Source organism: Nyctereutes procyonoides, unplaced genomic scaffold, assembly GCF_905146905.1.
Source record: "Nyctereutes procyonoides isolate TBG_1078 unplaced genomic scaffold, NYPRO_anot_genome, whole genome shotgun sequence".
Lineage (NCBI taxonomy): Eukaryota > Metazoa > Chordata > Mammalia > Carnivora > Canidae > Nyctereutes > Nyctereutes procyonoides.
Genome location: NW_026575131.1, coordinates 47,373,866 through 47,384,446, shown reverse-complemented (window position 1 = coordinate 47,384,446; position 10,581 = coordinate 47,373,866). Strand labels below are relative to the sequence as shown.

Sequence of the window (10,581 nt, the reverse complement as noted above, 5' to 3'; positions counted from 1 at the left end):
TACTTTCATACTGGTATCTTTAATCCCTCTGATTTTTTTTTAAAGGTAGGTAAAATAACAATGGAATATTACTCAGCCATTAGAAATGACAAATACCCACCATTTGCTTCTACGTGGAGGGACCTGGAGGGTATTATGCTGAGTGAAATAAGTCAATCGGAGAAGGACAAACATTATATGATTTAATTCATATGAGGAATATAAAAAATAGTGAAAGGGATTACAGGAGAAAGGAGAGAAAATGAGTGGGAAATATCAGAGAGGGTGACAGACCATGAGAGACCCCTAACTCTGGGAAATGAACAAGGGGTGGTGGAAAGGGAGGAGGGCGGGGGGTTGGGGCGACTGGGTGATGGGCACTGAGGGGGGCACTTGATGGGATGAGCACTGGGTTTTATGCTATATGTTGGCAAATTGAACTCCAATAAAAAGAAATTTAAAAAATAAATAAAGGTGGGTAAAATAAAGAACCAATTCATTTACTTCTGGACAGATAGCCACTTGTGGCAGCTTTTATTCAACAGTCCAATCTTCTCTGATTGAAGTACAACTGTCCTATATGTTAAATGTCCATGTCTACTGGGACCTAATTCCTAACTTATTCAGCAAATCATTACAGAACAATCATTATGTGCCAGAAAGTTCTAGATACATTTTATGATATATTCTCTTATGTCAAGGTGTTCGCTAAATTAACTACTATTAACTAATTAATATTGATACTATTCAGTTAGTGTTTGGTATTTCATATTTAGTTTGTTTTTCACATTCCTTTTAGTTTTCTTTAATACAGTTGTGTAAAATCACCCTAGGCAATGGGTTTCATCTCCTTTCCCATTCTTCTTATTCTGTAATTCTCATTTTCTTAAATGTGCTTTTATATAAAGACACATCTACTCCCATAGTTTGAGAAAAACAAAATAAACAATGTAGATGAAGTGCCTGCTCACTTGGTACTGCACACAGTGCCAAAGGCAGAGCGCAATAAAATAAATGTGTATGTCACATAATGTCCCCATGGAAAAATCACATGGAGAAGCTGTCTTGAGTAAGAGGATAGACTGTCATGGTGAGTGCAGGATGTAGCAAGCAGGACCTGGAGTGAAGACAGGAACCAGGACCAGAGAGTGTCCATTGGACTTGTCAAAAAGATCCAACCCAAAAAACCATAATAACAAAGAAAATATGTCACAAAAAACAAGTGAGGAAGGACTTGCTTCACCCCTCACTGGGCCGAATAACCAGTGCTTGGTCAAATAAATACACGCTGGCCACAGGCAAAGCAAGCCTTCTCCTCCATGATATTAAAACAGTCCAGCTGCTGTTCTTTGTATCTTTCCTGTTGCAAAGTGTTGGTTTATAGCTTTTGCTCATTTTTCTCTCACAGCATTCCATCTATAACATGTTTCACACCATGAAAATATCACTACTTTGGCTTTTCACTCCTTTATTATTTTTGCTGGACATCAAGGGGATCTAAGGAGGTCAGGAATGTCATCAGAACCAAAGACACTTTTTCTTCTCTTGGCCAGTCTCTCAGGGGCCACCTGTACTGTTGGATCTGTCTTCCCTCTCATGTCCATGTCATTCCTCTCTTCTCTCTGTCTTTATTGAGCAGATTGCCCATGTTTCTTTAAATTGGTATTAGGCAGAAAATGAGCATACCTATAGGCATCCCCAAGATTATTTGCCCATAGGAATTTCTGGGTACCATTTCTTCACTCTTCAGGTGAAGATAGAGACTAGCCAGGTTGATGTGTATCCACTACTGCTCTACATAGTGTGGGTGGGGATGAAAAAAATCATGGCATTCAGTAGAATAGGAGGCCATAGCAGGACAGTGCATGCGTGTATGTGTGCGCGTGCACTGATGGCAATCCTCAGAGCAGGGTTACCAGGGCTCACATCTAGACTGACTCTTATTAACAGAAGCCAGAACTCGATCATTAGTAGTTACTAACAGGGGTGTCCATTTCAATTCACAGGACATCTCTATAGCAAAATTAAGAAAGTCTTGCAAAACTAATAAGATGAGGGATTCCATGTGTCTTGAATTTTCAGCCATAGTGGGTGGCTGCTTCATTCCTCAACACACACTGCCACCATCTCTCATCGCACTCCTTCTTGCTTCTTCCCCTTGACACCCTGGCTCCTTTCGAGCCTTGGTTTTCTGAATCAAGCAGCTTCCTCAGGGCATTGGCCCTGGCTATTGCCCCTGCTGGGCACACACTTTCTGAGATTAACTCCACCTACTTTCCAAATTCCCTCAAGGTCTTGTTCACCTGTCACCTTCTTTGCAGGTCTTGTGGGAACATCCAGGAAAATAATAATAATAATAATAACACCCCATCAACTCTCTCTTTTATACCTGCTTTCCGTGTATTCACAGCTCCTCTCACCATCTGACATGTTATTTGTCTTTTTGTATTTGCTTATATTCTCTCTTAAACATAGGATTATAAGGGGATACCTGTGTGGCTCAGGGGTTGAGCATCTGCCTTCAGCTCAGGGTGTGAACCCAGAGTTCAGTTCTGGAATCGAGTCCCACATCAGGCTCCCTGCGAGAAGCCTGCTTCTCCTTCTACTTATGTCTCTGCCTTCTCTCTGTGTCTTTCATGAATAAATAAATAAAATCTTTTTTAAAAACCATAGGATTATAAGGACATTGTTTATCGGCACCCTGTATATATTGTCTATACATGGTCAATACTCAATACATTCTCCTTAAAGAAATGAAAAATATTCTCAATAAAACAAGAATATATATATATATATATATATATATATATATATATATATATATATATGTAAAGGATTGAGGTGGAAACAGAATTCCTGATGAGAAATGGTGCTAGGGATGCCCTAATGGGGACAAGACCACAAACATATATTGAAATTAATTTCTTGACTCTAAAATATGGTCAAGTAGTAAAACTTATGCTAGATTACTAATGCTTGCTTGTGTGAAATCAGTCATTTATTTTTCTATATCCTGGTAGTTACCTCCAACCCATGGAGCCAGGAAACCTTACAGGAGTTTCAGAGTTTCTTCTTCTGGGGTTTTCAGAAGGACCAGAACTGCAGCCCTTCATATTTGGGCTTTTCCTCTCCATGTACCTGATCACTGTGTTTGGAAACCTGCTCCTCATCCTGGCTGTCAGCTCTGACTCCCACCTCCACACCCCCATGTACTTTTTCCTTGCCAACCTGTCCTTTGTAGACATCTGTTTCACCTCCACCACCGTCCCCAAGATGCTGATAAACATCCAGACTCAGAGCAAAGTGATCACTTATGAAGGATGCCTCAGCCAGATGTATTTTTTCATACTCTTTGCAGGATTAGACATCTTTCTCCTGACTGTGATGGCTTATGACCGCTTTGTAGCCATCTGCCACCCCCTGCACTACTTGGTCATCATGAACCCTCGGGTATGTGGACTGCTGGTTCTGGTGCCCTGGATCATGAACATCTTGAATTCCTTGTTAGAAAGCATAATGGTGTTGCATTTGTCCTTCTGTACAGAGGTGGAAATCCCCCACTTTTTCTGTGAACTCAATCAGATGATACAACTTGCATGTTCTGACACCTTTTTCAGTAACATGGTGATGTATTTTGCAGCTGTGCTTCTGGGTGGTGTTCCTTTTGCTGGAATCCTTTACTCTTATTCCAAGATAGTTTCCTCTATACGTGGAATCTCATCATCTCAGGGAAAGTATAAAGCATTTTCCACCTGTGCATCTCACCTTTCAGTTGTCTCCTTATTTTATTGTACAGTCCTGGGAGTGTACCTTAGCTCTGCTGCTCCCCAGAGCTCCAACTCAAGTGCAGTGGCCTCAGTGATGTACACTGTGGTCACACCCATGCTGAACCCCTTCATCTACAGCCTGAGGAACAGAGACATTAAGAGGACTCTTATGAGATTTTCTAGAATGTCAGCTCTAAAATGGCCAACTGTTCTGGGCTGAAGAAGTGCCCATGATCGCAGAGCCCAATAACTTACAGTCAGAAGTTGTGATTTTCTTATACAGTTTGTGAAAGTAGAACTTGCCTCCTTTATTTATTTCCTGGAATTTCTATTTTATGATTTTTGACCTCTCTGCATAATGTATGTATAATATATATATATATATATATATATATATATATATATATATATATTATACACTTTATAAAGCTTTGTGATATCTCTGATATCCCAGAGATTTTCCATTTGTCATTCCCTACTTTCTCAATGTTATTTCTAACTTTGGATGTGAAATATTTGGAAATCCTCAGTTATTTCAAAGGACCACATGGATCTGTTAAGAATAATTTTTTCTCAAATAAAATGTATAATAGTGAGTATTCTTCTGTTTAACTGAGTACTACTCCTCTGGAAAATCTACTCCTAGCCACCACAGCTTTTATATAAGTTTATGACAGAGAAAAATCTGAGACCACTGTGCTTCACTTCTGTGAACATGATTCCTTTGTTTACCACTACATTAACTGCTCTTCCTAATAATGCAGACTTTGATGAAAAGTATTTCTTTCTCAGGCACTTCATCTACCAATTGAAATATGGAATATCAGGGTACATTTGTAAGATGTATTCATTAAGGGGAAAGACTGGTGGCATATTGCTGGTTTTATTAAATTGTTTTCTGGTTTCTGGTTGAAATTTTTCAGTGCTACATACAAATATGATTCCTTCCATTTCTCATAAATGAGATATCTTCCACTATTTGAAATTGTGTTATGAACTCTAAAAGGATAGCAAATGAACAGTATCATCCATTATATATGATCCTCATTACCACAGAATGACTCACCAGTAAGCTTGGATTTCTGTCCAGAATTCGACTCAGAGACAAAAGTTGTGCACCAATGCATGTCCTTCCAATCTTTCCATGTTACCTCAAAGGGGTCTAAGTGGTGTCATTTTATCTTTTTTTAAAAAAAATTTTTTTTTATTTATTTATGAGAGAGAGAGAGAGAGAGAGAGAGGCAGAGACATAGGCAGAGGGAGAAGCAGGCTCCATGCACCGGGAGCCCGACGTGGGATTCGATCCCGGGTCTCCAGGATCGCGCCCTGGGCCAAAGGCAGGCGCCAAACCGCTGCGCCACCCAGGGATCCCCAGTGGTGTCATTTTAAAAACAGTTATGTGAGATACACTTGAAGAACAGAATAATTATGAAAGATACCTTCAAGTATCAGAATAAACACCTAGAATAAAATACCCAGATTATTACAAATGCCCTAAGTTCTTCCTGATTTATTATATCACTTGTTGCTGCATGCAAAACATCCTAAAATAAAATAACTTAACATAATGTATTTATTATCAGGAATATTGTAGGGTAAGCAGTCCTTCAGATCTCTGCAGGGTTCCAGGAGTCCTTAGGCAGGTACAAATCTCTACACTGTGTTTCTAAGGCTCATCTATGAGGTGTATGGCTGCAGTACTCTTCTGTCTTGAACAACTTTATATTGTTTCTCTCCTTTTATATATGTAAGGTAATCTTCTAGGTAATAAAAAAAGTGAGTTTATCTGACAAATACCCACCATTTGCTTCGACGTGGATGGAACTGGAGGGTATTATGCTGATTGTAATAAATCAATCAGAGAAGGACAAACATTATATAATCTCATTCATTTGGGGAATATAAAAAATAGTGAAAGGGAATAAAGGGGAAAGGAAAAAAATGAGTGGGAAATATCAGAAAGGGAGACAGAACATGAAAGTCTCCTAACTCTGGGAAACGAACTAGGGGTGGTAGAAAGGGAGGTGGGCAGGGGGTGGGGGTGACTGGGTGACGGGCACTGAGGGGGGCACTTGATGGGATGAGCACTGGGTGTTATTCTATATGTTAGCAAATTGAACACCAATAAAAAAATTATAATAAAAAACAAAAACAAAAACAAATTAAAGGACTGAGCTACAAGATGATAAAAAGAAAGAGTGACAAGAGAGGAACTGATCCAGATTTAAAGGGATTAAAGACATTAAACAAAAAAGGGGGGGGATTGAGCGAAAGGAGAGAAATTGAATGAAAATATCAGTGAGGGTGCAAAACATGAGAGATACCTAACTCAGGTAAATGAACAAGGAGTGGTGGAAGGGGGTGGGGGGGCAGGGTTTGGGGTGATTGGGTGCTGAGCACTGAGGGGGGCACTTGGCAGGATGAGCCCTGGGTGTTATGCTATGTGTTGGCCAATTGAACTTCAATAAAAAAAAGAAAAGAAAAAAAAAGAAATGCCACTGATTTCTGGGCATTGATTTTGTATCCTGCCACATTGTCGAATTGCTGTATGAGTTCTAGCAGTCTTGGGGTGGAGTCTTTTGGGTTTTCTATGTACAGTATCATGTCATCTGCGAGGAGTGAGAGTTTGACTTCTTTGCCAATTTGAATTTCTTTTATTTCTTTTTGTTGTCTGTTTTCTGAAGGTAGGACTTCTAGTACTATGTTGAATAACAGTGTTGAGAGTGGACATCCCTGTCATGTTCCTGATCTTAGGGGAAAGGCTCTCAGTTTTTTCTCATTGAGAATGATGTTTGCTGTGGGCTTTTCATAAATGACTTTTAAGAAATTGAGGAATGTTCCCTCTATCCCTACACTCTCAAGAGTTTTGTTTAGGAATGGATGGTGTATTTTGTCAAATGCTTTCTCTGCATCTATTGAGAGGCTCATATGGTTCTTGTCTTTTCTTTCATTGATGTGATCTATCACGTTGAACGTTTTACAAGTGTTGAAGCACCCTTGCATCCTGGGGATAATTCCCACTTGGTCATGATGAATAATTCTCTTAATATACTGTTGGATCCTATTGGCTAGTACCTTAGTGAGAATTTTTCCATCCATGTTCATCGGGGATATTGGTCTATAATTCTCTTTTTTGTGGGATCTTTGGTTTTGGAATTAAAATGATGCTGGCCTCATAAAACAAGTTTGTAAGTATTCCCTCTCTGTCCTTTAAAGAGATTTAGTAGAATAGGAATTATTTCATCTTTAAATAGGTATTATTTCACCTACAGAATGGGAGAGGATATTTGTAAATGACAAACAGGTAAATTATTAGTATCCAAAGTATATAAGGAACATATCAACCTGAACACTGAACAAAAAAATAATCCAGTTAATATGTGGGCAGCAAAGATGAATAGACATGTTTCCAAAGACGTCCTGATGGCTGACAGACACATGAAAAGATGCTCAACATCACCATCATCATGGAAATAAAAATCAACTCTACCATTAGATATTAACCTCACACCAGTCAGAATGACTGAAATTAATCACACAGGAAACAAGAGATATTGGTGAGGATGCGGAGAAAGGGAACCCTCTTACACTGTTGGTGGGAATGCAAACTGGTGCAGCCACTGTGGAAAACAGTATGAAGGTGCCTCAAAAAGTTGAAAATAAAACTACCGTATAATCCATAATTTGCACTCCTAGGTATTTACCCAAGAATTTTTTAAATTCTATTAATTCTATTTTTAATACCGATTCAAAAAAATAACATTTAGCAGCATTTTCTATAATAGTTAAACTTTGGAAACTGGCCAAGTGTCCATCAGCTAATGAATGGATAAAGAAGTAGTAGCATATAAATAGAGTGGAATATTACTTTTAAAAAGGTGAAAGAGAGTGGTCTAGTTTCATTCTTCTGCATGTGGATGCCCAATTTTCCCAGCACCATTTATTGAAGAGACTGTCTTTCTTCCAGTGGATAGTCTTTCCTCCTTTATCGAATATTAGTTGACCATAAAGTTCAGGGTCCACTTCTGGGTTCTCTATTCTGTTCCATTGATCTATGTGTCTGTTTTTGTGCCAGTACCACACTGTCTTGATGACCACAGCTTTGTAGTACAACCTGAAATCTGGCATTGTGATGCCCCCAGATATGGTTTTCTTTTTTAAAATTCCCCTGGATATTTGGGGTCTTTTCTGATGCCACACAGATCTTAAAATAATTTGTTCTAACTCTCTGAAGAAAGTCCATGGTATTTTGATAGGGATTGCATTAAACGTGTAAGTTGCCCTGGGTAGCACTGACACTTTCACAATATTAATTCTTCCAATCCATGAGCATGGAATATTTTCCCATCTCTGTGTGTCTTCCTCAATTTCTTTCAGAAGTGTTCTTTAGTCTTTAGGGCATAGATCCTTTACCTCTTTGGTTAGGTTTATTCCTAGGTGTCTTATGCTTTTGGGTGCAATTGTAAATAGGACTGACTCCTTAATTTCTCTTTCTTCAGTCTCATTGTTAGTGTATAGAAATGCCACTGATTTCTGGGCATTGATTTTGTATCCTGCCACGCTATCAAATTGCTGTATGAGTTCTAGCAATCTTGGGGTGGAGGCTTTTGGGTTTTCTATGTACAGTATCATGTCATCGGCGAAGGGGGAGAGTTTGACTTCTTCTTTGCCAATTTGAATGCCTTTAATGTCTTTTTTTTGTCTGATTGCTGAGGCTAGGACTTCCAGTACTATGTTGAATAGCAGTGGTGAGAGTGGACATCCCTGTCTTGTTCCTGATCTTAGGGGAAAGGCTCCCAGTGCTTCCCCATTGAGAATGATATTTGCTGTGGGCTTTTCGTAGATGGCTTTTAAGATGTTGAGGAATGTTCCCTCTATCCCTACACTCTGAAGAGTTTTGATCAGGAATGGATGCTGTATTTTGTCAAATGCTTTCTCTGCATCTAATGAGAGGATCATATGGTTCTTGGTTTTTCTCTTGCTGATATGATGAATCACATTGATTGTTTTATGCGAAAAAGGAATGAAATCTTGTCACTTACAGTGATATGGAGGGACCTAGAGTATATTATTGTAAGCAAAATAAGTCAGAGAAAGATGAATACTGTATGATTTCACTTATATCTGGAATTTAACAAACAAGACAAATGATCATGGGGGGAAAAAGAGACATAGAAGCAAATCAAGACATAGGCTCTTAACTCCAAAGAACACAGTGCTGATTGACAGAGGAAAGTGGGTGAGGGGATGAGTGAAGTAGGTAATGGGGATTAAGGAGTGCATTTGCCAAGATGAGTAACAGGTGTAATGTGGAAGTGTTGAATCACAAAATTGTACAACTGAAAGTCACATTACACTGTATGTTAGCTAATATGAATTTAAATTGAAGTTTAAAAATAAAGAGTTACAAATAAATAAATGAAAGCCGTTTCCTTGAAAATTATTATGTTATTTTTCTACCTTCCTAATAGTCATCTCCACCACATGGAACCAGGAAATGTTACACGAATTTCAGAGTTTCTTCTTCTGGGATTATCCGAGGAACCAGAACTGCAGCCCCTCATATTTGGGCTTTTCCTCTCCATGTACCTGATCACTGTGTCTGGAAATCTGCTCATCATTGTGGCCGGCAGCTCTGACTCCCACCTCCACACCCCCATGTACTTCTTCCTTGCCAACCTGTCCTTTGTAGACATGGTTTCACCTCCACCACCGCCCCCAAGATGCTGTGGAACATCCAGACTCAGAAAAAAATCATTAACTATGCAGGCTGCATCAGCCAGATGTATTTTTTTCCTACTATGTGCAGAGTTGGATGACTATCCTGTCCACAATGGCCTATGACCACTTCATGGCCATCTGTCACCCCCTGCACTACTACATGGTTATCATGAATCCCTGGCTCTGTGGACTGCTGGTTCTAGTGTCCTGGATCATCGGTGTCCTGAATTCCTAATTACAGAGCTTAATGGTGTTGTGGGTGTCCTTCTGTACAGGCACGGAAATCCCTCATTTTTTTAACTCAATCAAGTAATCAGGAATGCCTGTTCTGACATTTTTCTTAATGTATTGATGTATTACATGTGTAATACATTGTGATGTATTTTATGACTGTGCTGCTGGCAGGTGGTCCTTTCACTGGGTTCCTTTACTCTTACTCTAAGATTGTTTCCCCCATACATAGAATCTCATCAGCTTACAGCAAGTATAAAGCATTTTCTACCTGTGCATCTCACCTCTTGGTTGTCTCCTTATTTTACTCTACAAGCCTAGAAGTGTACTTTAGCTCTGCTGCTCCCCAGAGCTCCCACGCAAGTGCAGTGGCCTCGGTGATGTACACATAGTCATACCCATGCTGAACCCCTTCATCTATAGTCTGAAGAACAGAGACATAAAGAGGGGTCTGAAAAGAATCTTCAGGGTTCCAGTGATGCAGTGGCCAGTCATCCTGGGGCTGAAGATGTGCCCATGATTGTAAGACTCATAGCCTCAGAGCCAGAAATGCCATTCTTTGATCAGGCTGTGGAAGTAGAATCTACTCATTCTATTTATTGCCTGGAATTTCCATTTGTTTGAATTCAACTTCTCCATACCTTTGAGTAAGTCACTTATTAGGATTCTGCTCTGTCTCATATACAGACTCTACCCTTTTCCATTTTCATATATCCCTAATGGTTTCTCTAAACTTAGATCACAAATGCCTGGAAATTTCTTTTTTAATTTAAATTCAATTAGCTAACATAAACTACCTACTTAGCTTCACGTGTAGATTTCAATGATTTATCAGTTGTATATAACACCTAGTGCTCATCAAATAACATGCCTTATTTAATGG

General features: G+C 39.2%; 1 protein-coding gene and 1 pseudogene across 1 annotated transcript; both read left to right on the top strand.

Moving 5' to 3' along the window:
* Window positions 1-3,012: 3,012 nt before the first annotated feature.
* On the top strand, window positions 3,013-4,558 carry LOC129522170 (olfactory receptor-like protein OLF4). Its single transcript, XM_055344314.1, has 2 exons — window positions 3,013-3,920; window positions 4,513-4,558. The coding sequence occupies exons 1-2, from the start codon at window positions 3,013-3,015 to the stop codon at window positions 4,556-4,558; spliced, it is 954 nt and encodes a 317-aa protein (XP_055200289.1).
* A 4,672-nt stretch (window positions 4,559-9,230) lies between these two features.
* On the top strand, window positions 9,231-10,090 carry LOC129521298 (olfactory receptor 7A5-like; annotated as a pseudogene).
* The last annotated feature ends 491 nt before the right edge of the window (window positions 10,091-10,581 follow it).

Excerpts from the sequence above, each read along its gene's own strand:
- LOC129522170 (XM_055344314.1), top strand. The coding sequence starts at position 3,013 with ATGGAGCCAGGAAACCTTACAGGAGTTTCAGAGTTTCTTCTTCTGGGG. Across the intron at positions 3,921-4,512 it reads ATTAAGAGGACTCTTATGAG|TTTGATGAAAAGTATTTCTT; the intron begins ATTTTCTAGAAT and ends AATAATGCAGAC.